The sequence below is a fragment of the Budorcas taxicolor genome, chromosome 10, assembly GCF_023091745.1.
Source record: "Budorcas taxicolor isolate Tak-1 chromosome 10, Takin1.1, whole genome shotgun sequence".
NCBI lineage: Eukaryota > Metazoa > Chordata > Mammalia > Artiodactyla > Bovidae > Budorcas > Budorcas taxicolor.
The window spans coordinates 43,754,451-43,781,227 of NC_068919.1; the positions used below are offsets into that span (position 1 = coordinate 43,754,451).

Here is a 26,777-nt window from a genome sequence, read left to right on the forward strand (position 1 = left end):
ATGAGCAACCTGAAGCCGGACGGCGAGCACAGCAGCGGCGCGGGCGCCGGCACCGGCACGGGCACGGGCTCCGGCGGTACCCTGGAGGAGGAGGTGGGTCTGCGCCCCGGGACTGGCCCGGGAAGTGCACGCGGCGGGGGGCGCGGGACGGGGCGCGCGCGGCCCCCCGCGCGGTCTGGCAGCGGCTCCCGGCGCCTTCCCGCCGCTGCCCTTCGGCCGGGGAGGAGCAGCCCGTGTCCGGCGGGCGGGGGCGTGCGGCCTGGACTACCCCGCCGGTTGGGCATTGTCTCCCCGCCCTCCCGGGCTAGGGGCGGGTAGCGCGCCGGCCGCCGTCCGTGCGTCCCGCGGTGGGCGAGCTGCGCCGCGTCCGCCCCGCGCCGGCTGCACGCGCGTCCCTCGTTCTCCGCACTCCGCCCGGCTCGCTGTCCTCTTGCGAGGCGCTCCTCCCGCATGGCCGGGACTCCCGCCTCGGCTGAGAGAAACAGCGGGATTAGCACGGCGGGCGGGCGGCACCCTCACTCCCTTGCACTTTCCACCCTGACCCTTCCTCGTGACCTTGGAGGCCTGGGCCGGCTGCGCGGCACCTTGGTTCACTAGAGTTGTACTCATGGCGGGATAGACGGGCTTTCTTCACGGCCCCAGATGTCAACTGACTGATTTGAGAAGGAGATGCCTAAAGACTCTCAGTCCCTGGTTCTCCTCTGTCGGATTTTGCCCTGGCAGCCAAGCCAGGACCCCAAAGCTGGCCCCGGTGGGATTCTACAAGGAATGTTCACCGTCCATGTGTTAGGAGGAGGGTGTCTGAAGGCTTCGTGGAATCACCAGCAGCTGAGTGGTTAATTGGATGTGGCAAAACCGGGGAGCTCTGTGTATTCGGGGTGGAGGGGTGGGTGTGTGGATATAGCCTTAAGGCTATCATTGAATGGAGACCAGAAGCTTGGCCGGCGGAGACAAAACTATTGTGGAAAGGAGGCAGGCTTCGCTGCTCTTTCTCTCTCTGGAGGGGCCTCTGCTGTGTCACTGTAGGGCCAGGAGACCCTTCCTGCCATGTCCGGCAGGCTCTTGCCCAGGAAACCAAGGGCCAGTTATCCACCCTGAGCTCCCTTCCCTTTGGTCTGGGGGAGAAACCGCAGAGCCTCTGGTGGGGGTTGGCGATGCTGCCTGCTTCCCATCCGGTGGTGCCGGCCTCCGTGCTATAGGTTTGGTGCAGAATGGCGGCACTGGCCAGGCTGGGCTGGGCTCCTTACTGTGGGAGGGGTGGAGGGAGGGTCACTGGGCTAGCTCCCACTCTTAGCAATTCAGAGGCCTGGTGCCAGCCCTAGTCCACCAATGGCATGACATCTTGAGAATCTAGGTCTAGATCCCGCTTTCTGTGGGGAAGGAAAGGCGGAATACATAACCTTTACACCAGAGGGTCTGACATCTGTCCCCGAGTGTGGTGTGGGCTGGGGTTCTTTTGGCTCCTGAAGGCCTTGTCTGTCTTGGACTTTGATGCTGACAAGCTCTTGGCTTTGAGGACCCCATCCTGACCTTATCTGGTTGTTTAGAGTCTCCCCTGAGAGTTGGGGGAGGGTGACAGGGTTGCTGTGTGCGTGTGGGGTCTCTACTGAAATTGTCCATCTCCTGTGAAGCTGGACATGGACCCAGAACCACTTCTGCTGGAGGGTTGACTTCAGCAAGGATTTTACCCTACCTGAGACCCTCAGACCCACCCCTTTGAAGTGGGAAGGGTGAACCATGTGGCCAGTCTAAAATCTTGGAGAAATTTGAGGTACTTGTCACTTTTTTCTAAGTAGCTTTTCTGAGAGAGGGCAGAACCGTCAAGAAGTGGAATTTCTCTCCTTGTGGGCAGGGGTGGGCTACAGCCCTGTAGTGCTTCAGGGAATCAGTGCAGTCGGTGCTGGGGAGGGAGGGAGCATGGGCTCTTGCTACTACAGAGGTCTAAAACCAAGGGCCGCAGTGGTCTCTTGGAGCCTCACATCTGCTCTGGTCACGTAAGCACTGGAGTCGGCCCTTTTTCCAAAAACTCTTCAGCCAGGGTTCCATCTTAGATCGGTAGTTTGAGCAGGAACTGGACATATTCTCTTCAGCCTAGATGCCCCCTAGGTAGGCAGTTCTGCAACCCTGAAGAGCCACCGTTGGAGAAATTCACCTTAGCAGAGGTGGTTCCTCTCAGGGCTGACCTAGGCTGGCTCTTCCCACTTGGCTATTGGACATTAGCTAAAGCAAACCTAGGAAGACGCGGAATATGTGGCTAAGTGGGTGGTTGTTAGACCTGGAGGAATGGTAGCGGCAATCCAAGAAGAGGGAATAGTGCATATAAAAGTAGGGGTGGACTGTGGAACCACGTGGCTTGTTTGGGTGACTGCGGGGCATTTGTTATGTTGAAGAGATGCTGGGGGCCACATTATGAACAGCCTGAGATCATGCAGGGCTGGGAGGAAGGCATTTTTCTGTCACTTGGGAAGGAGATGGGTTAGAAAATCAAGTGTCCTTTTCAGCCTAGAGGCTATACTCTCCCCCGGGTGTGTCTTGGCTGGTGCCTGAGCTCCAGGAGGTGCGGATGTAACATCGCACAAGAACGCAGCTCAGGTTGGGTTTGCCTCTGATGCTGCCCAGACCCAGACCCATGCATTGTCTTGGTTTATTGATTCTTGAGGGATGGCTGGATAGTTACAGTGTTTCTGGGGAAAGATATATTTGGTTTAAAAGTATATTCTATTTTGAAAACGGAGATTTCACTTTCATAAGACAAGGTAGTATTAAGTTACAGTAATTACTCATTGAGGACCCCCTGTGAGGAGTGGGGTATTTGGAATCTTGGAGTAGGGGTGACGTTCAAGTTTCTAAAAGTTAAAGTTTTAAGCCAGCTTAACGGTAAGTTATAGAAAGGCAGGGTTAATGGTGGCTAAGGGAGCTACAGCTTGACCTAAGGGTCGTGCCCCCTCTGTGTTCTCCATCCCCATTTTTGTTCTTTGCATCCACTAAAGTTGGGTCAAAATTGCTTGCTGCAGGTCTGGTACCCCAGGGTCCATTGTGTGTTCTCTAGGGGTCTCTGAAGAACCAGTTTGGTCCCTAGCCTCTGGCAGGATGGGTCAAGGTTAGCTCTCAAATGAGCAAAGGAATTTTAGGGTCAAGTGTGTGATTTGGGCACTGCCCCCTTTCTTTTCTCTGCCATCAAAAATATTTGCCAGGATCTGGGACATCTTGGTGCTCTGTCTGAAGACTTTCTAGGGGATAAGGGGAGGGAAGCATCTATGCTTCTGGGCTTTTACCTGGAAACAGGACCCAAGCAGGTCAATCCAGACAGGTTCTGGTAGATCAGACTCCCTTCTGCCCTGGGGATTGCTGGGATGTGTCTCCTCTGTTCAGATAACCTAATGGAGCGACTGAACTATTTGCAGTACTGTCAACCCATATCTAGTCTTTATAACAGGTGTTGTTTTGAGCATTTGACCATTTTAACTCATCTCACTCTCATAACAGCGCTGTGCTGTACTTATTTTATCATCATGTTATAAATGAGGAAGCTGAGACAGAGGTTGAATAGCTTTCATGTAGCTCGTGAATGGTTGATTTGGGATTTGAACCCAGAGTTTGCTCTTAACACACTCTGCTGGCTCTTCTGTTCTATGTTGGGGTTTGGATGAGGCTTGAGGGGGAGAGGGGAGAGGATCTGCATCTTGGGCTCTGTAGGGCTGAGCTTTAGATGATGACAGGGTCCCAGATAGAAGCCCAGGGCTGGCTCCAGACTAGTTCTCTTTGAGTTGGTCACATCCTGAAAGTGGGTGGTGGGAGCTGTCAGCCCCTGCGGGAGGAGCAGTTTATGACAGATGATGTTTAGAATTGTTATTGTGTGGTGATAAAAACCAGATCAGGTGAATTCTCTACAGACAGTACATCCCCCTTGTAGCCTGTGCTGGGGCTGACCGCCTTCACCTCCCAACCTCTTGATTCCCTATTGCTTTGGGCATCTTAACTTTAAAAAAAAAAGTACTTCAAGTAACTCTAAAGTGACTGCCTTTCATTTGGGAGGCCTTTTTCTTGGGTCTCTGTAAGTGGCCGGCCTGACTGGTTCACTGCAGTAAGAACAAGCTTCTAAGTGTCATTCACTGTTTGGACATTCTGATTTCTCATCTCCATTTCTGGGGTGGAGCAGAGCAGAGGAGGCTGGCCAGCACTGTGAGTGGAGACAGGACAGGAACCGTGGGATGTTCTGTTCTGCTCGCACGCTCTCCACCCGTGTGTTGTCATTCAGTCACTGAGCTGTGTCCAACTCTGCGACCCCATGGACTGCAGCACGCCAGGCTCCCCTGTCCTTCACTAGCTCCCGGAGTTTGCTCAAACTCATGTCCGTTGAGTCGGTGATGCCATCCAGCCATCTCATCCTCTGTCGTCTCCTTCTCCTCCTGCCCTCAATCTTTCACGACATCAGGGTCTTTTTTCCGGTGAGTTGGCTCTTTGCATCACGTGGTCAAAGTATTGACACTTCAGCTTCAGCATCAGTCCTTCCAGTGAATATTTAGGGTTAATCTCCTTTAGGATTGACTGGTTTGATCTCCTTGCTGTCCAAGGGACTCTCGGGAGTCTTCTCCAGCACCATAGTTTGAAAGTGTCAATTCTTCAGCACTCAGCTTGCTCTATTTCCACCCATTTATCACACTGGTTCTCCAGAGAGTCCTAGAGGCAGGGGAGAGGTGACCTCCCACCTGCCCTGAGGGCTGAGCTCCTGGTCCAAGGCCGCCCATCTCGCGTTACCAAGAGCTCAGCTAGAGTGTTGGGTTCTGGCTGTACCTCGGGGCCCCCAGCCTCTGCTCGGCCGTTGATTCTGGGCAGCAGCAGCATTTGGTAACTTGTTAGTTTCTCTGCCATCCCCTAACCATGGCTACCTCAGAGGGGACCTCACACCCCAGGCACAGTGTGAGGACCCGGGCAGAGCCCATCTCCTATACTTCAGAGACCACGCTGCTGTGAGGTGGGAACTGCAGACAGCCCCAGAGCTTCCTATGCCGAACCCTGTCTACTGCCTGCCCAGGGACCAGCGTGACCTCCCCAGTTTCAGCTTCTTTCCTTATTCCATCCTTGGATGGAAAGAATAATGTTACCTGTGAGGTATATCAAGGCTAGACAGGTGGCAGGATTGCTGAGTCCTCCATTCCTGAAGAGTCTGCTGGTGGATCCATTCATGTTGGGTGCCTCCAGAGTATAGCAGGGGCTGGGTGTAGTCAGAGGGTCTGCCTTGGCCCATCGGTCATTTACAGCCATTTAGAGCCAACTGAGGACAGGCGTTGATTGTGAAGTCATCACGGCTGCCTGTATAGTTCTGGCCAAGCCTAGCACCCTCAAGGAGAAGGGGCAGGGCCTGACCTGAACCATGCCACGCCATGAGTGTCCTGGAGTCTCTACCTCCTCTTTGCGGTTAGCCACTCTCCCTCTTCCCAAGTGAGTGATTTGTTTGTTTGGACTTTGGGGTTTTAATTGGGAAAGATCGGGAGAAGTTTTTGGGATGGGACCTGAACCCAGGTTGGGGAGCGTTTGCTGCTCTCACAGCTGTGAAGAGCTTCCACCCAGGCTGGTCCCTGTTCTGATGTGCAGCTGCAGCTGTATACGGGCACGACTTAGGATGGAGGGGTCCTACTGTGCTGGAGATAGGGCAGCTCCAAGCTAGAACACAGGTTCCATCCCTGAACAGAGACCCTCCCCCGACAGGAGCATCCCTTTAGGAAACTCACCAGACTTCATCTGCCTCAGTTGGGTGGTGTACAGATGTGAAGGGCTCGGCGCTCTGGGTTCAGGAGCACGGTGTCATGTTCAGTGGATTAATGTTACATGGTTTAAGGGTTGGAGGTACTGATTTTGGAGCTAGGGGAAGGGCATGGGATTGCCCTAGGACAACTCCTTGAATCTGTGGGATGATGTGTAGTGGTGGTGATACCTGTAACCTTTGCCAGCCACAGGGTCAGGCAGTAGACGGGTATTGGCTGACCACACGGACAGGGTGGGTGGATGGCACAATGGGGGAAGGAAGCCATGCCCGGAAGCTTGGTGCTGGAGGCCCTGTGAGCCTGTCTTTCTGAACTGCCTCTGAAAGCATGGTCCTCTCTCTCTGTCTGGAACCAGATGGAAAGCAGGCCCGGCCCCTACCTCCAGCCAGCCTGGGAGCACGGAGTCTGCATAGCACAATTCATGCTGCTTGGTTGGGTTCCCTAATGAGGTGTAGAACAGGGCTTGCAGCAGCTGTGACCAGGTGTGTTCCCATGATGTGGAGCCTTCCGTTCTTGGGGCTAGAAATAGCTTGGACTATAAGGTCCATCACTCCATGGGAAATAGATGGGGAAACAGTGTCAGACTTTATTTTGGGGGTCTCCAAAATCACTGCAGATGGTGACTGCAGCCATGAAATTAAAAGACTTACTCCTTGGACGAAAAGTTATGACCAACCTAGATAGCATATTGAAAAGCAGAGGTATTATTTTGCCAACAAAGGGCCATCTAGTCAAGGCTATGGTTTATCCAGTGGTCATGTATGGATGTGAGAGTTGGACTGTGAAGAAAGCTGAGTGCCAAAGAATTGATGCTTTTGAACTGTGGTGTTGGAGAAGACTCTTGAGAGTCCCTTGGACTGCAAGGAGATCCAACCAGTCCATTCTGAAGGAGATCAGCCCTGGGATTTCTTTGGAAGGAATGATGCTAAAGCTGAAACTCCAGTACTTTGGCCACCTCATGTGAAGAGTTGACTCATTGGAAAAGACTGATGCTGGGAGGGATTGGGGGCAGGAGGAGAAGGGGACGACAGAGGATGAGATGGCTGGATGGTATCACTGACTCGATGGACGTGAGTCTGAGTGAACTCTGGGAGTTGGTGATGGACAGGGAGGCCTGGCGTGCTGCGATTCATGAGGTTGCAAACAGTTGGACATGACTGGGTGACTGAACTGAATTGATAAGGTCCAAAGCTGTATTTAGGCCATCTTAGTTCCTCCCGCCCTAACTTCCCAGATAACTTGGATTTGACCCCCAGCTTGGCCAATGGCTGGCCAGTCACCTAATTCCTGAGCTGGTTTCCTCATCTGTAAAATGTGCCTGTATCACTCTGCCTGTTACATCAGAGGCCCTTCAGGCTCACACTCCCATGGTAGCTGTGAAAGAAGTGGAAATTACAAAGTGCTGCCCAAAGTAGGGCCTTAGAGTCAGGCCCTGATTCATGTGATTTGGGGCCAGAATTGTCAGAGGAAGGCACAGGACTGTGGAACAGCTCCCAAGCCTGGACTTCTCCCCACCAGGTCGGACTGTGGTAACTTTGAAGGTGTCTTAGATGGGGCCTGCTGGAGGGAAGCCGGGCAGTGTCCTAGCAGGGAGCTGAGCAGCCCAGAGCTCCTTGGAGGACACGGGAGGCCTGGGGTTCTGGGAGCCTGTGTGTTTGTATCTGTTTGCTCTGCTGTCTGGCTGTATCTGCTTGCTCCTTTCCCCGTGTCCTTGTTCAGCCCTTATAAGTCCTGGGTCTGCGGGCCATGTCACCACATTCCATCCACCTCTCGTCAAGTGGCCCCACTGAGAGGGACTTATTTCCCCTGGGAGGGGTAAGAGTGACCTACCAGTGCCAAGGCTAAGCACAGGACCCAGGCAGAACCAAGCCCCACATGTATACAGAAGAAAAGGCCCAGGCCCCTGAGATCCCTGCAGGGGTACGGTGCCAGCTCTGAGGTTTCCATTTGGCAGCTGCAATATTGCCCCAGCAGAGAGACCCCTCTGAAACCCCCAGGGCCTGGCTTCCAGCATCCTGCTCTCTCACCCTCTCAACCTCTGTCCCCTTCTTTCCTCCTTTCCTTGCTGTCTTGTGGGCAAAAAGGAAGATGTAGGAGGCCTGAGCCCATGGAGGACAGTGCCTGAGCATCACTCAGAGACTCCATCACATTCTCCCCCTCCCCTGGTTTCTTAGGTCAGAGTGCCTCTAGCCCACCCTTCCTCTCTATTGCTGAGGCAGTGGTGAAGGCACTTGCCTGGCCTCAGGGCTGGGACTTCAATCAGGCTCTTTGATAGTTGGCTTGAGGCACTTTTTCTTTTGTTTCGGTGTCAGCTCTATTGGCCGAGCAGGAAGCTGAGCCTGAGTCCTGTGTCTTGGTTCTCAATGGTTCTTTTCCCCTTGGAGAAGCCAGAGCTGACCTGGGCGGGATGATGGGCAGTGGATGTTTGCAGCAGGAAAAACTGCAAGCTTTATATAATGCAGTCTGAAGCTCATAAACTGTCCTGGGCTTCTGTTTGGACTCGGGTCTTCCTGAGGCCGTGAGGGTCCCTGCTCTACTCTTAGCCCCTTCCCCGCTGCACACAGCTGCTCCCACTCAGCTGCTGAGAACTGGCAGTCTGTCAGCCTTCCCTTTGACCTCCCTATATAATTCACTGTTTAAGACTAACCATGGATCCTCCAGTGGAACCCTCGTGCTCCCCCAGGCATTGCTCTGCCCTCTTAGCTCAGACGCTGAAGGTCACTTGTTCTGAACACCTAAGGCTGATGACCCCCACTGGGGTCTGAGTGGGTTGGTGGTGTGAGATCAAGGTCTGCCAAAGAGCCTTGACTTGTGAGCTGGGCACCCAGGGACACTGGGGTACTTCTGACGTGCTCGGTGACTTGGAGCAACTCCCTGAACCTCAGCTAAAAATAAGGTTTCTCCCAGCTCAGATATGCTGCATTTGGGTTGCTGGAGAGGGCTGGGAGTTGGGGAAGGATGTGGGAGGGGCTTTCGAGAGGCTTGTTTTTCCCCTGTTTGGATTTCCCTCCTCCCCCACCCGCTTCTGTAAGTGGTGTTTTCCATCCAGATGACACCAGGAGGGCTCCCTGTGCTAAGCAGCAAGCAGGCAGGGTTCAAAGCTAGCAAGATGTTTTGATGGAGTGGACAGTTGAAACAGTTCCTTTTCCGGACTGGATTCTAACTATCAGAGTTGCTAAAGGATTGCTACAAGGAATCAGTTTTCAAAGACTGTCTTTTATCTCTTTGGTGTGATGTTTCTATTGCCCAGAGTCAAGTTTCCTAGCCTTGTGAGGCAGAGATTTGCCTAGAAGGCAGGAGTTCACCAGTTCTCTTCCAGTGAGTAGTGTTCCTGGTGGACCACTGGGATTTATTTGGGGGTGGGGGAAGGATGGGGGTGGCCCTGATATTTTCTACCTCATCATCCTTTGTGGACAAAGATCTGGGCCCCAAACAGGGGGTCCCCGGAGTCCAGGGTGCTGCCTTGGACAGTACAAGGCTGGGGTTTGGAAGGAGGCTGTGTTGTCTTTTGGAGTTGAAGGATAAGGGGGTTTAATATCCAAGGATGAACGACTGTTTTGACAGCAGTGTTTACCCCTTTCGTCTCTTGTAAAAGCTGGTCCAGTGGCTAAGAATCTGCCTTCCAAAGCAGGGGACGCGAGTTTGATCCCTGGTCAGGGAACTAAAATCCCACATGCTGTGGGGCAACTAAGCCCACAGACTGAAACTAGAGAGGAACCCACATGCTACAGCTGAGACCCAACAAAAGAAACTGGTCCATACAGAGCCCATCCTCTCAGCCACAATATCCTGCTGCTGCCCTTACCTGGGAAGTTGTGTGTTTATGCTGCGAAGGAAGGTGGAGCAGCCAGGCCCCAGCCTGGACTGACTGAGTGTGGGGTCCCCCCCACTAGGGAGGGAGTACTTTGGGGAGTAGCCTTGCGGACCCCACACCCCCGTCCTATCCCACATGAGGGCTTTCCTCTGGTTTTCCTCCTGAAAGGCCCTCCCATGTGGTCTGGGCCCTGTGTGTGCCTCAAAATAAGTCTGATAGGGTTCCCTGGTAGTCCAGGGGATAAGAATCCACCGGCCAGGGCGGGGGACACAAGTTCTGTCCCTGGTCCGGGAAGATTGCACATGCCGCAGAGCAGCTCAGTCATGTACCACAGCCACTGAAGCCTGTGCGCCCTGGAGCTGGGGCTCCACGACAGACGCCACTGCAGAGGGAGGCCTGTGCGCCGCAACTAGAGCAGACGCCGCTTGCTGCAGCTAGAGGAAGCACGTGCACGGTAACAAAGACCCAGCACAGTCTAGAAAAGAGAAAAGGGCTGAGGGAGAGTCCCCTGGTGGTCAAGTGGTTAAGAATCCACCTTGGAATATAGAGGACGCAGGTTCAATCCCTGACTGGGGGACTAAGATCCCACAGGCTTCAGAGGATCTAAGCCTGCATGTCACAGCTATTGAGCCCGGGCACTCTGGAGGCTACCCACTACAACTGGAGAGTCTGTGCCCCCGCCCCCCCCCCCCCCCCCCCCCGCCCCAGAAAAAATCCCTCATGAGGAAATGAAGATCCTGCACTCCGCCAACTAAGACCCAGTGCAGCCAAGATAATGATAAATAAATATTTTAAAAAAAAAAGTAAGGCTGAGGGTGGAGGCCACCACTTCCTGTGCCTTCCTCCGCCCCTCCCCAGAGCATGGGAGGAGGGAGGAGCAGGCCAGAGGTCGTTGGGAGCTCCATGCACCCAAGATCTGGCTCTAGCTGGAGGAAAGGGGCCCAGGACCACACAGTGAAGACCGAGCCTACCCCAGGAAGTCTGCCCACCAGCGATAGCCTGTGGGCTGGACTCCCTGGCTCCCAGCAGCCTGAGAGCAAGATAGGCAGTAGTGCTTGCTTGAGTGAGCAGCCTTGAGCCCCCGTGCCATGCTGGCTGGGGACACCGTTGTGCCAAAGGCCAGCCTGTTGCCTTAGGCAGGCCTGGTGCTGGCTGGGCCTCCAGTGAGTCTGCTTCTGACCATCGTGAAGGCCGTATACCGTGTCTGTGACGGTCCTGTGTGGGGACACCTCTCTGGCCAAATTCCTTGTCTGTGTTGAATCTGATGCTTCCAGCAGGTTCCTCAACATGTGTCTTCTTTCACTGGCCTCTAAAGATTCCTCATCTTTTCTTTTTTGGCTGATCCACCAAGGTTGTGGGATCTTTAGTTCCCTTACCAGGGTTCTAATCCTGGCCCATAGCAGTAAAGGCACCAAGTCCTAACCACTAGGCCACCAGGGGATTGCAAAGGATTCTCTATCTTTTCTCTACCCCTCCCCAATCACTACCTTCTCTACCCTGTTCCAAACTTGCCTTCTAACTGTGCCAAGGATGAGGCCGTGGTCCAGCATGATCTGGTACTTGCCATGAAGGTGACCATTTCAACAGGACCATGGTTGCTTTCCATGTTTCGTGGCAAGGGAGGTATTCTCTTGGTTTGTGTGAATGCTTTTGGAGAGAGAGAGTGTATGGAAGGAGAAGGACCCAGGTAAACAAGGCTGGTACCTTCCGGCAGCCTGGGATTGTGTGAGCAACCCCTTACACTTCCTCCAATTACCCTGAAACATTTCTGTGTTGAAAGTGTTGGTCACTCAGTCATGTCAGACTCTTTGTGACCCCCCCATGGACTGTAGCCCACCAGACTCCTCTGTCCATGGGATTCTCCAGGCAAGAATACTGGAGCGGGTTGCCTCGCCCTCCTCCAGGGGATCTTCCCAATTGAACCCAGGTCTCCCGCATTGCAGGCAGATTCTTGTAGCATCTGAGCCACCTGGAAAGCCTTCTGGAATAGGCCATGGGTTCTCTGGTTAATCTTTCCATCTTGTGTCAATGGCAGTTGGTCCTTGACCCCTTGTCTGTGCTTGACTCTTTGCTGAGGGTTGTGTCCTATTGTGAGGCTGGCACTAGTGATTGGCATGGAGCAGTGGTCACCAGCGCTGGCCTGAGACACAGGACTGTTGACCATACTTACAGAAGGTGTGTCTGTCCCTGCCAAACCCAAGGATCCTGACTGTGCCATTAGATTGTCTTGTCAGCTTCCTATCCTGAGCCTCTGTTTCATCGTCTGTAAAATAAGGTTGTTGAACTAGCTGGTCTCCACAGTGCCTCCCACCTTGGACATGAGCTCCCTGGGGAAAAGGAGCACTAAAGAATCCGGCGACTGCCCAAGGTCGTCTCCTGTACATTCCTAGCTCGTCTGATCTGGGCCTGATCCAGCCTCACCGTTGTTGAGTTGCTAAGTCGTTTCCTTCTCTTTTGTGACCCCATGGACTGTAGCTCGCCAGGCTCCTCTGTCCATGGGATTCTCCAGGCAAGAATACTGGAGTGGGTTGCCATTTCCTTCTCCAGGGGATCTTCCGGACCTAGGGATCGTACCCACGTCTCCTGCATTGGTAGGCAGATTCTTTACCACTGAGCCACCAGGGAAGCCCCCCAGCCTCCTTAGACTTATGGCCTGCAGTACCTGATAAGTGAGGTTTTTGTGCAGGTAAATGCCGAGATCATAGGAGCCCTAAGTGATGATGCATGTTGTTCAGCCTGTCCTGTATGCTGGGCATAGAGCAAAGTGTGCTCGTCATCATGGAAGGTGGATGATATCTGTGTTGCATAGGTAAGGAAACTGAGATTCAGAGAGATGAAGCAGCTTCGCCAAGCCAAGCATAAAGCTGGGATGCAAACCCTGGTCTCACTAACTAAAGCCTTTCCCATTTATGGCAGCACTCTGCTATGCTCGGCCACATTTGTCTGTGGCTCTGAGTCCCTTCTCTGGAGGGACCGAGGGGTGTAGAGATGGGGGAGGTCTCAGGTGTTGAGACTAGCTCTAGACACCTTGGAGGATAGGAAAGTTTTGAGACTCGTCTCCTGCCTGTGGGTTTTGGAGTCCAGGCGAGTGCAGGCTGGTAGGACCAGTAAATGACCAGGGGGTATTTGAGGGCCTTCGTAAGACTTGAAGGAAAACGGAGTGAGGAAATAAAGGGACCTGAAGGGTGGATGCTCTTTAGTTAAGGAATGAGGAAGGGGCGGGCTGTGGGGCAGCATGAGCAGCTGCCAAGCAGCGGGTCTGTGTGGGTCTTTGCTGGGGACCTGGGGTCAGTGGGCTGGGGCGGGACCTGATGCAGTTGAAGCAGCACAGTGGGTAGGTGGGCTCTGGAAACTCTGTTGTCTTGACATGTGACTGGCCAGCCTGCTAAGCTCATGCTTCCTGTCACTGGAACTTGGCTGTCATCCTAAACAGGCACCCAGGGAAGGGCCTGGCTACTGGAAGGATGCATGGCAGCACCTGACCCATCCTTGGGGCTAACGAGGCTGCCCAGTCGCAGCTCCCTCTTCCCCACAGCCAGATGAATGGCACGGATGGCTGAATTGGGGTTTCCTGGGTCTTACCCAGCTCTGCTCCAAGCTTTCATGAGCCCTTTCTGGGGCCTCGGTTTGCATGTCTGCAAAAGGGGACAAGACAGAGGGCATGTTATTTGCTGGGGTGTGCAGGGTCAAGTAAGAACCAAGGAGAGCATTCAGGTTAGCCTCCCAGCAAAGGGTCTGTGAACTGGCAGACGGAGGCCCACCACATTACCCAGAACGGCTTTGACCTGGGCTTGCTTCCTAAGGGATAATGGCCCAGGACGGGATGAAACCTGTATTGTAGCCTCTAGAACCTAAAAGATGAGAAGCAGACGAAAAGAGTCATGTAGCCAGAGAAGGATGGAAACCAGGGTGTGAGCTGGGAACGAGGGAAAGATCCCCCGTACTCACTCCCGTCTGCTTCCTCAAGCAGGAAACTTTGTGCTGAGAACTTTCTATTTTAGGGGGCCTTTGGGGAAATCTGGCCAGAAAGGAGCCATTGGAGGAAGGATTTAAAATTAGCCGGGGTGAGATTGGTGGCCCCTGGGGAGAACTGAGGGAGAGGTTTCTGCTGCGAGGCAGCTCTGGTTCTGTGTGTTTGACCCAAAGTGCGTTCCATCATCCTGAGAGGAGGGAACAGGGCCTTGACTGGCTTGTACACTTTCAGTCCATTCTCTAGGGTGTAGGCTGGGCTTTCCAGTGTGGTACCCCAAAGCAAGCATCGTCTCTACCAGCCTGGGTGAGCAGTTCGGAGGGAGACCTGGGTTTTGAGTCCTTGTACCTTTAAAAAAACAAGCTGCATGACCTGAGAGAGACATGTCTGTTCCGGGGTTTACATGTAAATGAGAGGCCTTTTCATCACAGGGCAGAGGGCTGTTGAGGACAGCTGCCCTCTGGAGTCCAGGAGCTCGAGCGAATCCTCCTGGAGCCTGGGCTGTCTGGTCTCTCCTAGATGTTTCTGGAACAGGGCGGTGTTCAGGAGCTGTGCGTGCAGGGACACAGCGGCCAAGGGCTGTGAGACATGGGGAAGCCTCACCCCGGCCCAGGAGCAGAAGTGTGTGTGGCGAGGAAAGGCATCACTGAAGGGGACGGGGTGTCCTAACTGGCAAGGGACTCTGCTCAGTTTGCTTCTGGGTGGAAACTGCCGTGAGAGAAGGAGCTGTCCTTCACCTGTTCCGTGAGCCACTCCTGTGGGGATGGGGGTGGGGCCGCTGGCTCCGAGCAGTGGTGGGGCTGGTTTCCTTTGCTGTTCCTGTCTCTGTTGTTGACATGTGTGTCACTGGAGAGAGAGAGTGTGTGTGTTGGGTGTAACTTGGCCTGACTGCTCTGGGCTCCTGGTTTACACCATTGTCTCCAGAAAGGCTATTGGCTGGGTTCACCTCTCAGGCCATCATCAGAGCACGGAAGTTCTTTGGTGCCTCTGGAGGGGGATGTGGTACACTAAAGGCTTTTGAGAATAAACCATGGGACGGGTAGGTTGAGGCATGTGAGAGTGTTAGTCGTTCAGCTGTGTCCTACACTTTGTGACCCCGTGGACTGTAGCCCGACAGGCTCCTCTGTCCATGGGGTTTCCCAGGCAAGAATACTGGAGCAGGTTGCCATTTCCTTCTCCACAGGATCTTCCTGACCCAGGGATCAAACTCGGGTCTCCTGCACTGCAGGCGGATTCTTTACCATCTGAGGCACCAGGCGTGTGAACTTGTCCTTAGTTGTCAGTGATGACCTGAAGACTTACTTTTGGCTTCGTGGTATGAGAGGCAACTTGCAACAGGAGTTGAGGGAATCCCTGGCAGTCCAACGGTTAGAGCTCTGAGATTTCACTACTGAGGGCAAGGGTTCGATGCCTGGTCAGGGAACTAAGGTCCCGAAAGCTATGCAGCCAAAAACAAAACAGGAGTCAAGTGTATTGGGAAGCTCTACTCTTTCAGACTTTACTCAGGAAAGCACAGTTTCAAGATGTTTTTAATGGATCTACACTCTGGAAAATCTCCCTCCCTTGTAATAATAATGGGCTGATCTGGTCTTGCTGGCTGCATTTAACCAGCAGAGGTAAATTAAGAAAGTTTTCCCACCAGTCCTCTCCTGGACTTTACCCACCGTTCAGGAGGTCAGGTTTGGCAGACCTGAGTCACGAGATGGGCACCTGGTATCGAGACCCAGCTTCAACTACAGCTTGTAACTTTGTTGAGGGCAAGGCTTGAAACTTACACCATCCTCTGCCTCACTAGAAGCTGGCAAGATCCTACTCGTTCTTCAAAGCCCAGCATCATTGTTCCATCTCTGACTCCTTCCCTAAGTTCCTTATTCAGTAAACATTTAGTACCAGCACCCTACAGAGAGCTGGGCCCGGCCACTGAAGAGCCTACACTTGGCTTAGAAAGCAGGAAGAGATGGATATGAAAGTGCTGGGCCCTCTGATGAAATCCCTTAAGAGTGTAGAGTTTACTTCTTTGCCTCCCTATCAAACCAGACAGAGTCTCTCTCCCCATCTTCTGAAAAATATGTATGATTGTACCTTTGCTTTCCTTGGAGGTCAGAGACCATAGCTTTCTTCAAGCCTCAGAGGGGTCCCTGGGCTGTGCTCTTGTTAGACAGGGCTCCCCTTGGGGCTGCTGGGCAGTGGACAGTCTGCACAAAGGTGCTCTGCTCGTGCTTGTTGCGATGCCTGCAGGATGGATACCGCGAGAGGGGAAGCCCAGAAATCGTTCTGGAAGGTTAAATGCTGTCAAACTCTGGCTGCTCATTTGCCTCAGCCTCTCAAGGAGTCTCAGGAAATCCTGAATTCTTCCTTCAACCCTGGAAGGACTCCAGTTCGTTTCCCGAAGGAGGAGGCGTCATCCTTGTTCTCCTGTAAACCTGGTCCTCACCACCATGGTCTCTTCCCCAGGTCCGGACACTGTTCGTCAGTGGGCTCCCTGTGGATATTAAACCCAGAGAACTCTACCTGCTCTTCAGGCCGTTCAAAGTGAGTCTGGACCCAGCCACCCATGGGCAGAGCCTCGGATGGAGGAGAAGCATCAGGAATGAGTCCAGACCTGAGCTGGGCAGCAGGAGAACTATTAGAAACCATGATCGCAGACCTGGCTCTCTGCCCCGGTTCGGCTGACTCACGTGTGGCTTTTTGTCAATTGCTGAGCCCCTCTGAGCCTCTGTTTTCTCATCTGTAAAGTGGAGATGGTAGAACCTCAGTAGACTTTGCCATATAAGGAATCTTTGAGATTCAGCATGGCATTTCCATTTGCGGATAAGAAAACTTAAAAAGGGGAGGTCTGAGCTTCCAGATGACAGGCTAATGGAGCAAAGGGGAATTCCTGCCCGAGAGGATGAATGCTGCCGCGTGATGCCCACCCCACGTGCGAGGCCATGTGATGTGGGACTCGAGGGCTGAGGGTGCTCAGTGTGGGGTGGAGATCTGGGTGGATCGTCTTTGGGGGGGAGAAGAGAGTGAGCTGGGGAAAGGTGGGGCTGCAGGGTGGCTGGGGTGGTACAACAGAGGCGCCTGACCTTCCCTGTTATTGATTACCTCTCTCTGCAGGGGTATGAAGGGTCCCTGATCAAGCTCACATCAAGACAGGTAATTTCTCCAATATTTTTCTTCCTCCAAGCCCTGACCGACTGCTGAGCTTGGACCTAAGCTGGTCATGAAGCATCTAGCAGCTGAGACCTGCCCCCTGTCATCCTGGTCCTGTCCTGGGCTGATGAAAAAGTAGCCTCCTTTGTAAGAGGAAGAAAAAGTAGACAGGTTCCCTCTCCTTGCCGGTCAGCTCCTGGCCCCCCTCTCTGGCCCCTGAGAAACGATAGTGGGGCTGGAGGCTGAGGACCATGGAGGTGGTGGCTGTGCCCTGGCCCCTAGTGCCAGGAGTTCTGGAGCCCAGAGTCTTTAGGGGCCATTTGTGGTCTGGACTAAACCTTGGCAGAATGAAGTTGGAAAAGTTTTGAGCCTGTTGCCCCTTGATTGAACCTGGATCCTTCCCATGCCCTTGATACATCAGTGTTTCCTTCCTTGCTGGGCACAACACTAGCACTTAATTACCTGCATGCGTTAAACAACAACAGCAAAAGAGTGGGTGATGTTTCATGCAGTGGGATAACGCTCTGTTGGCATCATTTCCCAGAAAGTGGTACCTGGGTGGGAGAGTTTTGGTGCCCAAGAACCTTTCACTGTTCTTCCTATTGAACATCAGGAGACTATGGACAAAAATTATATATATATATATATATATATATGTATGTATGTATTTGTTTTGTATGCTTGAGGGGGAGATGGAGTGTTGGGAGAGATGCAAGGGTGTTCTTTCTTTTTCCTACTAGCCTGTTGGTTTTGTGATCTTTGACAGCCGGGCAGGAGCAGAAGCAGCCAAGAATGCATTGAACGTGAGTAGATGGAGAACAGGCCTTTCTCCAACCCACAGACTTCTAGACAGTGGGGTTTCTGTTGTGTCTTCCGCAAACCTTCCTCCACTCCACACCTAAGGAAAGGGCCCACGGACGCACCTTCCCCAGCCATCCTGGGGCAGAATCTCTGGCTTTACCACCTGTGCCAAACGCCACTCCTTATGAGGCCCAACCAGCGTGTCCTCTGTCTTGGCCTCTGTGTGGCTGAGTCTTTCAAGATAGATCATGAGGTATGCAATGGACAGTCTGGGTCCCACAGAGTAAAGCCTCTCCCTTCCTCCTGTTCTCACAGGGTATTCGCTTTGATCCTGAGAACCCGCAGACCCTGAGGCTAGAGTTTGCCAAAGCCAACACCAAGATGGCCAAGAACAAGCTAATGGCTACACCAAATCCCACCAATGCTCACCCCACCCTTGGAGCACACTTCATCGCACGGGACCCCTGTGAGTGGCACTCAGCGGCCGTCTGCTGCCTTCTACCTGGCAGAGCTGGGGGCCCTTGTGGATGAAGTTGCATGCAGAAGGCACCCCTGTGGGAGTGGACGCCCGCCCCCTTTTCCAGGAGCTTCTTGCACCCACTGTTACTCATGCCCGCGGGTCCCAGGCTTCCTTCCACCCCCCACAGCCTTTGCTGCACCTTAGCCTGGGCTCCTGAGCTGTCGGTTCTGCCCAGCTTCCTCGCAGCCCGCTCTGATCCTCTTGGTTGAGACGAGCCTATCCGAGGGCTTCTTGAAGCAGACAGGATGCTTGCCAAGCCTGGCCAAGTTACTATGGTTTCTTTCCTAGAGTCTTGGGGTCCTTCGGGGGAGCTGAGAAGGGACCTCATGTTAAACAATAGCGTTGGGTCCCCTTCTCTGCTTGGAATGGGGTGGTGCAAGGGGGAGCCAGCGTTCTGATGATGGGGGCTCTCGTCTCCGCTGCAGATGACCTGATGGGGGCCGCTCTGATCCCCGCATCCCCAGAGGCCTGGGCCCCCTACCCTCTGTACACTACAGAGCTGACCCCAGCCATCTCACATACTGCGTTCACCTACCCAGCTGCCACTGCTGCTGCCGCTGCCCTCCATGCTCAGGTAAGCCTGGACAGGACAAGCAGGATGGGGGAGAAGGAAGGCTCTGAGCTGGCCAGGCTCCATTCCCACCTGGCCATGGCCCGCCCAGCTCCCCAGAGCTGTCACAGCACTGCTTCTTGCTTGACAGTACCTTTGGGGTTTGGGATGTGATGGGGGGAGGAGAGGATAAGCTGTGAGGCCACGTTCAGGCTACGCTGCTAACACGGAGTGTGAGAAAGCCGCCGTGGGTCCACTAGACACCTGCAGGCAGGCTGTGCCCATTGTGCCTATGGTGATGGAGTGTGGTCACCAGGCCCAGACTGCTTACTTCTGCCTCCTCCTGTCTTCATGAACTCCAGAAAGCTCTGAAAGATTTGTCTGGATTTTTTTTTTTCTCACTCATCTGGAAAAATAAGAATAGTATTATCTGCCTCAGGCTGCTGTGAGAATTAAATGTTAAGACATGTGAGGGGCTAGAATTGCACCTGAAACCTCCGAGGTGCCCGTCGGTTGTTTGCTCTTGTGTTCACTGAGCCTGGAAACTCTCCAGGCTGGGCAGAAGATGCAGCCAGCGCTTCTGGGGGTGGGGGGTACAGCTGGGCTGGGAGGGCTCTATGCTTGCCCAGTGCCACGCTGGGTACTACGCCAGGTGGTCAGCTCTCAGCCATGCCTCGGTGCCACAGTGACCGGGCACCGCCAGGCAGCACAGGAGGGCTGGGGTGAGTGGCAAGCGCACCTGGGCCTCTCATCAGCGAAGTGAGCTAGCTGAGGCTCGGGAAGAGCAGCTTGGCTGTTGAGAGGTGGGGAACACAGGTCACTTGACCAGGGCAGTGGAAGGAGATGAGCAGTTCAAGGATACGAGAAGCCAGGACGGAGGGTTTGCAGAAACTGGAAGCTGAGGTGGGAGGATTTGGGGGTCTGCTCACGGGAAGGCCAAGTGTGTGTCTCATCCCAGGCCTTTGAAGGATTCACCCAGCCCCAAGGTGGAGGGCTCAGATTCCCTGGCTGCTGAACCCTTCGAAGAGTCCCCTGGCCACGGCTGCTTGGGTTGAATGAGAGCAGACACGTGGTTGCACTGGGCAGTCTCCCCAGCTGTGTGCCACAGACACTGGGAAATTGATCTAGGCAGGGAGGCAGCAGGGCTCTCCCTCTCCTGGGCACTGTTGGGGATTGACCGCAGACCAGCACTGTGGTGGGCACAGAGCCGTGAGTGCAGACAGTCCTCTCTGACCTGGTAGAATGCAGAAGGTGGATGGTGCTCCCCACCAAGCAGTGGGGTTGGGGGGGCGGTTAACTGCAGGGGCTCCACGAGACCTCTGATCCCAGCTTTGCCACTAGTTGGCCACCTGATCTTTGGCAGATGACTTCACCTCTGGGCCTCCATGTGGTCCTCATCTGTAAAACGAGAGGGCAGGACCAGATTGGGTGGGAGCTCCTGCCCCTATCTCCTCTGAGATGCTAGGCCATGACCACATGAGGCAGAGTCTGGGAGCCAGGACAGTCAGAATGTCGGATTATTCAGGAGCTACATGGCTGCCCTTTTCAGGGTGGTGCCCCGGCTGGATAGCGGTAGCATGGTGCTCCCTGTTCCTAAGCTTCTGTACAGCAAGACTGTGTGCCCGCCTCCCGTCTGCCTTTCCAGCCTCCTCCCTCCCTCCCCTTACCCTGTGGCCGCCTCCGTCTAAGCCCTCTCTTTCCACGCCTGTGTGACCTTCTGCAGTTTCTCGGCCTGTGTCTCCATTGCTTTGTGAAATCATGGTAGTCTTAGCATAGAGGGAGTGCTGATGGTTATTGTTTAACATTCCCGGTGGCTCAGGCAGTAAAGAATCTGCCTGGAACGCAGGAGACCTTGGTGCGATCCCTGGGTCAGGAAGATCCCCTGGAGAAGGGAATGGCTACCCACTCCAGTATTCTTGCCTAGAGAATTCCATGAAGAGAGGAATCTGGCGGGCCACAGTCCATGGGGTGACAAAGAGCTGGACGTGACAGAGCAACTAAGCACACTTTTAGTATCATTATTGTCTAATTCCCCCTAGGTCACCTCTGAGACTAGAGTACTCTTTGTGCCTGAGCTCCTGTCACCTTGGCCTCCCTGGGAATGGGGTGAAGGCCACCTCAAAGGATGGTGGCTTTTTTCAGGAGCAGCCTGACGATAAGTGAATGGATCGGGGGTGACTAGTTCAGGCCCCGCTACCTGAGTTCTCTGCACAACCGTGTCCTTGACAGTAAAACGCACTGTTAGGACCAAATGCAGTAAAAGGCCGAAAGCATTTTCTTCCTTCCTTCCTCTCTCCCTTCCGCCCTTCCTGGCTGCACTGGGTCTACGTTGAGGTGCACCAGGTCTCCAGAGCCCATGGGCTGGGTCCGTGGTTTGTGGCTTGCGGGCTTAGTTGCCCCACAGCATATCAGATCTTAGTTCCCCAGTCAGGGATTGAACCCGTGTCCCCTGCATTGGGAGGCAGATTCTTAACCACTGGACCACCAGGGAAGTCCCTAAAAGCATTTTCTAAGTAGTAGCACTTTCTCTTTAACTTTCAAGAGCCCCCTCTCTGCCCCCTGACAGTGCTGCCCCAGAGGTGGAGGTTGCAAATGCCTGCATGAAGGAAGTGGACACTAAGGAGGTTATTCTGAACTCAGAGGATCAGTAGCCTGCGTTTTTCTGTCCCTAGGAGTAAGGAGGTGACTTGGAGAGGCAGCAGCAGCCAATAGACAAAAGGGATGAACACTGGTCCTTTCATTCTGTACCCTAGCATGTACTTCCTGACCTCATGCCCTTTGCCTGTAGCTCAGCCTGAGCAAAACTGAACGTGGTTCTCGTGTAGTTGTGAGGACAAGACCTGCAGGAAGAAAGGGGATGAGCCAGATGGTTCAGGCCTGAATCTGTATTGGCATGAATGAGGCTGTCTTGTTGGACCTTCTGATCATCTTGATAGAAACATCTGCCTTCAGAGGGTATGGGTGGCAGGTGCATGCTAGCGTAGGGCGCATTAAGATGTTGGCCTAGAAGCAGGGTTCTGCATGTTCCCATGCATACCAGGGCCCTCCCAATCTGGACCTCTTTTTCCATTTCAACCTGAGGATATGGATCTTTCACTGTGGCCCTTCCCCCCATCCCCCCTTACACTGGCTCAGCCACTTACTGATGAGTTAGACCAACCCCCCCCTGCCTCTCTTTTCTTATCTGTATAATGGAGATGATAATAGCATCAACTTCAGAGGGCTTTCTGAGGATTAAGTGAACTTAGTGTGTGGAAACCTCTTAAGAACAGCATCTGGCATGTGCCGAGTGCCTAAGCATTAAGCTGTTAGAGGTCTGCATTCATGAGGAGAAATAGATAGGGCTTTTTCTCTGTTCCCTTAGCTGCTCGCCAGAATATCAGCACTTTTAGTCCTTAGACTTCGTAGGTGGCTGGACACAGGAGTGTAAGTAAATCCATGGGTATGAACCTTTCACACAAATTACATGTTTAATCATTTTAGAACTAAGGTATCGGGACATGCTTCCATGTCAGTAAGTGTAATCTACATCCTGGCTGTCCTGCCAGCGTGTGTCTAGCTCCCTGTAGATGGCAGGTAACTGAGGCTGAGGCTGAGGCTGTTTACACTTTTTTTTTGCCCTGATAGGCTGTGCTGCCATGGACGCCCTTGTTCACACCTCTCTGGGCACCTGTCCTGCTTGTTTTCCTTATCATAAATTTCCTAGAACTATCACAGGGTCAAAGTGTAGACTTGCCAGTCTGGGTTAAGTAAGACTGGGTACCGTTGGGTTTGGCTGCACCACATGGCATGCAGGATCTTAGCTCTCAAAGCGAGGATCGGACCCATGCCCCGGCAGCGGGAGCTTGGCGTCTTAACCACTGGACCACCAGGGAAGCCCCCTAATTGGACTTTGTGGTGAGTGAGGCTCCTGTGTCTGTTGGCTGTCCCTGTTTCTTCTCGTGAGGATTCATCCATTCGCCCACCTCTCGGTGTGTCTTCTCCATCAGTCCCAGGTTGAGGGGGACTGAGTGCGGCCCCCAATTCCTTTGGTTGCTCCTCCTCTTGGAGCTGTGGGCATTCTGGATGCCCGTGGCTGCCTCTGTGGGATGGCCACTTAGGCCTCCCAAGCCTGCCCTGTGAATGACTGGAGGCTCTGAGAGGGGACCGGCCGCTCGCTCCCTGCTGAGCTGGCCTTGACCCCTGAGCCTGAGCTGGGGCCGGAAGGGACTGTGCCTCTTGAGGGACCTGGACCACCAGCCTCTCCCAGGCATCTGAGGAAAGTGGAAGCACAGCGCTTCAAGGACATCCTGCCCACTTCAGTGGCACGACCATCCCGAGCTCAGAGAGGAGGGCTTTCCTCTCCTTCCTCCCCAAGGAGGCAGCGGCTGCCTCAGGCTCTGGAGCGCGGGGCGCAGCACCTAGAGGAGAGGGCTGGGCCGGATGAGGCAGGCTTGCTGCAGGGGCCCCTCAGCAGCCGCTGGGGGAGGAGGCTGGGTTGGAGGCCTCCAGGGTCCCTCCCACTCTCATCTGATGCTCTCCCTGCTCCAGCCCAGCAGGGCACCCAGCCTGCCCTGCACTTCCTTGATGAGGGGCTGCTCCAGCCGGAGGCTGGGTGAAGGGCAGTGGTCTGGGCCCACTAGGGCTTCCCCGAGCTGGACTGGCTGCAGGCTCCTCCCGTGGCAGCGGTGCTGGTTTCCTCGTCGCCCCTCTCTTGGGGAATTAGCTCTGGTGTCCAGCTGGGTTTCCAGCTGGGAGGGCAGCCCACAGCTCAGCAAAGGGGAGGAGAGGCTTCCTCCCACTCAGCTGTCAGCCAGGAAGGGAGGGAAGTGCTTCCAGATGTTTAAAAGACATGAGAGAAAATAAGGTGGCCTCTGAGGCTGGATGCCTCCACGAGGTTCTTGACCCTGCCCATGTGGTGTGGGTCCTAATCCAGGTGATCCTGGCAGGTCGGGGTCAGCCGTGTGACAATAGCGGTGCCCCATCCTTGGAGCCCAGTGTGTCCTTCCGGCCTTGGGCAGGTGGCCCGGGACCCAGATGTGCCAAGTGCCGAGTGTCTTGGCACTGCAGAGGAACCAACGCCGACGTCCTGCTGAGTACGGGGTGGCCCTGAGCTGTAGCGAACAGCACCTGGAATTCTGAGGGGCCACAGGAGCAAGTTCTCAGCTGCCAGGTAGCCTGGCGTTGCTTGATGTCTTCTCTGTTTGCGGCGGCGGGGACTCCCGGCAGCCGAGCGGGCACTGGGTCTGACTGTGCAGTTTCGCGAGGGTTGTCTCTGTGCCCAGCTGCCACTCGGTTGCCTCATCGAGGGCTCTCCTGAGCCCTCCCTCTCTTTCCTAAGAGAAGTCTGGCTCCGTTCTCTGAGCTCTCCGCCCCCACCCTCCCAGGCAGCCAGGGGCAAACGTGCTGTCTGTGACTGGGGCAGGCAGCCTCCCCACAATGTTGGCTCGGCCCCCAGCACAGCTCACGCTCCAGACTCCCAGCCCTTGGAGAAGGGGGTGCGTGTCATTTCCTGGCCTGTCTCTGGGAATCCCGCTTTGGGACCACTGCTCTGTGGGGCCTTATGGCAAGTCCAGAGTTGAGGTCGCTGCCAGGCCCTTTCTGGCAGGCTCAGCTGGTAGGTCACAAATCCCTAAAGTTAGGAGTCTTGTAATGGAGGGGAATGGGCTTCCCTGGTGGCGCAGTGGTAAAGAACGCGCCGCTGCAGGAGATGTGGGTTCAGTCCCTGGATGTGGAAGATCCCCTAGAAAAGAAAATGGCAACCCACTCCAGTGTTCTTGCCTGGGAAATCCCGCAGACAGAGGGTCCTGGTGGGGTAGTCCATGGGGTCACAAGAGTTGGACACAACGAGCGGCTAAGCAGCAGTAATGATGGAGGGGACAGGAGGGGCGGTGGATGGGCGTGGAAGCACCAGCTGGGTCATGGCTGTGACTCCCTTGACTCCTGTTAAGGACAGGACTAACGTCTGGGAGTCCTGCCCCTTGGAGGCCACGCGGACTTTGGCTTCTAAGGGGATTTTATGTCCTGTCTTACCTGATCCTTGTGGACACCTTGTGACTTTGCTGTTCAGTCGCTCAGTGGCATCCGACTCTGCAACCGCATGGACTGCAACACACCAGGCTTCCCTGTCCTCCACTGTCGCACCCTGTGACTTAATCATGTCTGTTCTGGAGCTGTGAGGACGCTGAGGCTCGAAGAAGTTGAGAGAAAATGTGTTAGGTCCCTTCCTTGATGTTAGCAGTCCCACACTCTCCTGGTTAGGGGGATGGGCAGACTGGGGCCTGCGCGCCCGCCACCCCCCGCCGGCTGCCAGGCCTCCTCCCACTTCTGCCAGACTCAGTGGAGGAGTGTGAACAGCTGTGTAACTGTCCTCTCCTTTGAACCTCGTCCTGTAGAAGAGACAGGTCAGAAGGCACTCTCCCATTTTGGGGATGAGGAAGCTGACCCCCGGCGGTGAGTAACTGGCCTGCCTCCGCCCTCGAGACAGCACCGGGACGCGGACGGGGCACGGAAGGCCACGTCCCTCGGGCTCCCCCGTTGAGTGAAGGCGCTGCTCCGCTAGCTCCTAACCGCGGCTTCTCTTACAGGTGCGCTGGTGCCCTTCCTCTGATGCCACCCAGCCGGGATGGAAATATCGGCAGTTCTGTTAGTTCTTCAGTAAGTGCGGGCTCTGAGACCAGGACAGAGAGCCTCCCAGAGCCCGGCCTCCTGCCAGGCCATGGCTCCGGGGCTCACTGGTGCTCACTCGACCTGGGCTTGCACCGGGGGCACTCTGGCTGGCTCTCCCCACTCCCCCAACCCTGCCACCCCCTACCCTCCACCTGGCAGCCTCCTTGCAAGGGGGCGGGCCTGGGTCCTGCTCCAGTCTCCCACCTCTGCTCACGGCCCCCTCTCTCCCCCCTCCCTCCAGGTCTTGTCACCACAGCTCGAGGCCCCCGACCCGTGGGGGAGGAAGCCGCCCTTAGCGTCCCCCCTGCCCCCAGGTGGCCCTGCAGAGCTGCTGCTGCTGCCCTCCAAAGACTGTGAATTTTAAGCCTGACTCAGTGGACTGTTTTCCTTCCTCTCTTCCTCTTCAGCCCTGTCCTGCCCCACAGCCCCACTCCAAGGCCTCATGGCCGGATTCAGGGGTCTTCTTGCTGGGACCCCCAGGCCCAGCGGGGAGGCCTCCCTGGGACTGAGCAAGGCCCGACCTCCAGTCCAAATCTGCTTCCGTAGCCCCACCTCAGAGACACGAGGCGTTTAATTTTGCATGTTTTCTGGCATGAATTAAGACACTTAAACTTGTGTATATGTGAGTGTACAGTTTGTTCTCACATTGTGTCACCATGGCAACAAGGCCTGGCCACTAACAGCTCATCATTCCAGGTCCCTCTCCCCACACCCCTGCCCTGTACCCACCCCGCTTCAGTGAGGACCAAGCCCCGCAGCCAGTTCCGCCCGGCGGCTGGCACCCCCCCCCGCCCCCACCACCCCACTCACTTCCAGGCTGAACAGGAAGGACCACCCAGCCAAGACAGAGCATTTTCCTGGTCATTTCAAATCGGGGTCTTCTGTTTCCTCCTCCTCAGATGGGCCAACAACCATTAAGAAAATCCTTTCTCTACCCGTTTTGCTTACCTCTCCCCGGCGCTCCCCACCCCTGCCATGGCTCCTCATTCTTTCCAAACTTTGAAACCAACCAAAAAAGTGAAAGTATTTTTGTACCCTGTGTAACAAAATATTTATGCAACATAAAGGATTTTTTCGTGTGTGTGTGCAATTAATTATTGAAGAGACCTTGTCCGCCTTGTCAGATAAGTTTAACGTTTTTGTTTGAGGCATGAAGAAGAAAAGGGTTTCCGTTCTCCAGCAGTGAGCCTTAGCGTCAGCCATTAGTTTAAGAAAAATGAAGGAAAAATTGTGCAATTTTTTGTTTCGTGAGCACATCAGTGCTTCGCCTTTGGCCGCGGCCGTGGCCGTCTTGCCGTTTTCAGACTTGGGAGATGAGGTGGCTGTTGTAATTGCTGATCCTGTGAGAATGTGAAACTGGATAATATATGAAACGCAAAATAAAAAAAAATCATCCAAAGTAACTGCTCTCCGACCTGTGCTTCCTTGAGTTGTAGACGGGCATTGCTGGGCGCAGCCAGAGGACAGGTGCTGGGACTCAAGGGGGAGGAGGCAAGGCAGGCCCAGGCCTCGGTTCATGTGGCCTCTCCCTCCTGCCCTCTTGTGTGACTTGAGTCTGCCGAGGAAGTGAC

General features: G+C 54.6%; 1 protein-coding gene across 1 annotated transcript; it reads left to right on the forward strand.

Moving 5' to 3' along the window:
* RBPMS2 (RNA binding protein, mRNA processing factor 2) lies at positions 1-26,574 on the forward strand. The gene is made up of 8 exons (XM_052646900.1): positions 1-93; positions 16,004-16,081; positions 16,652-16,690; positions 17,428-17,490; positions 17,804-17,954; positions 18,434-18,582; positions 25,125-25,194; positions 25,448-26,574. The coding sequence occupies exons 1-7, from the start codon at positions 1-3 to the stop codon at positions 25,185-25,187; spliced, it is 636 nt and encodes a 211-aa protein (XP_052502860.1). The 3' UTR covers positions 25,188-25,194; positions 25,448-26,574.
* Positions 26,575-26,777: the final 203 nt, after the last annotated feature.

What these genes read in the sequence shown, in the direction of transcription:
- RBPMS2 (XM_052646900.1), top strand. Translation starts at nt 1, where the DNA reads ATGAGCAACCTGAAGCCGGACGGCGAGCACAGCAGCGGCGCGGGCGCC. An exon ending in TCAAGCTCACATCAAGACAG is followed by an intron (nt 16,691 to 17,427) that starts GTAATTTCTCCA and finishes TTTTCCTACTAG; the next exon opens with CCTGTTGGTTTTGTGATCTT. An exon ending in CTTCATCGCACGGGACCCCT is followed by an intron (nt 17,955 to 18,433) that starts GTGAGTGGCACT and finishes TCTCCGCTGCAG; the next exon opens with ATGACCTGATGGGGGCCGCT.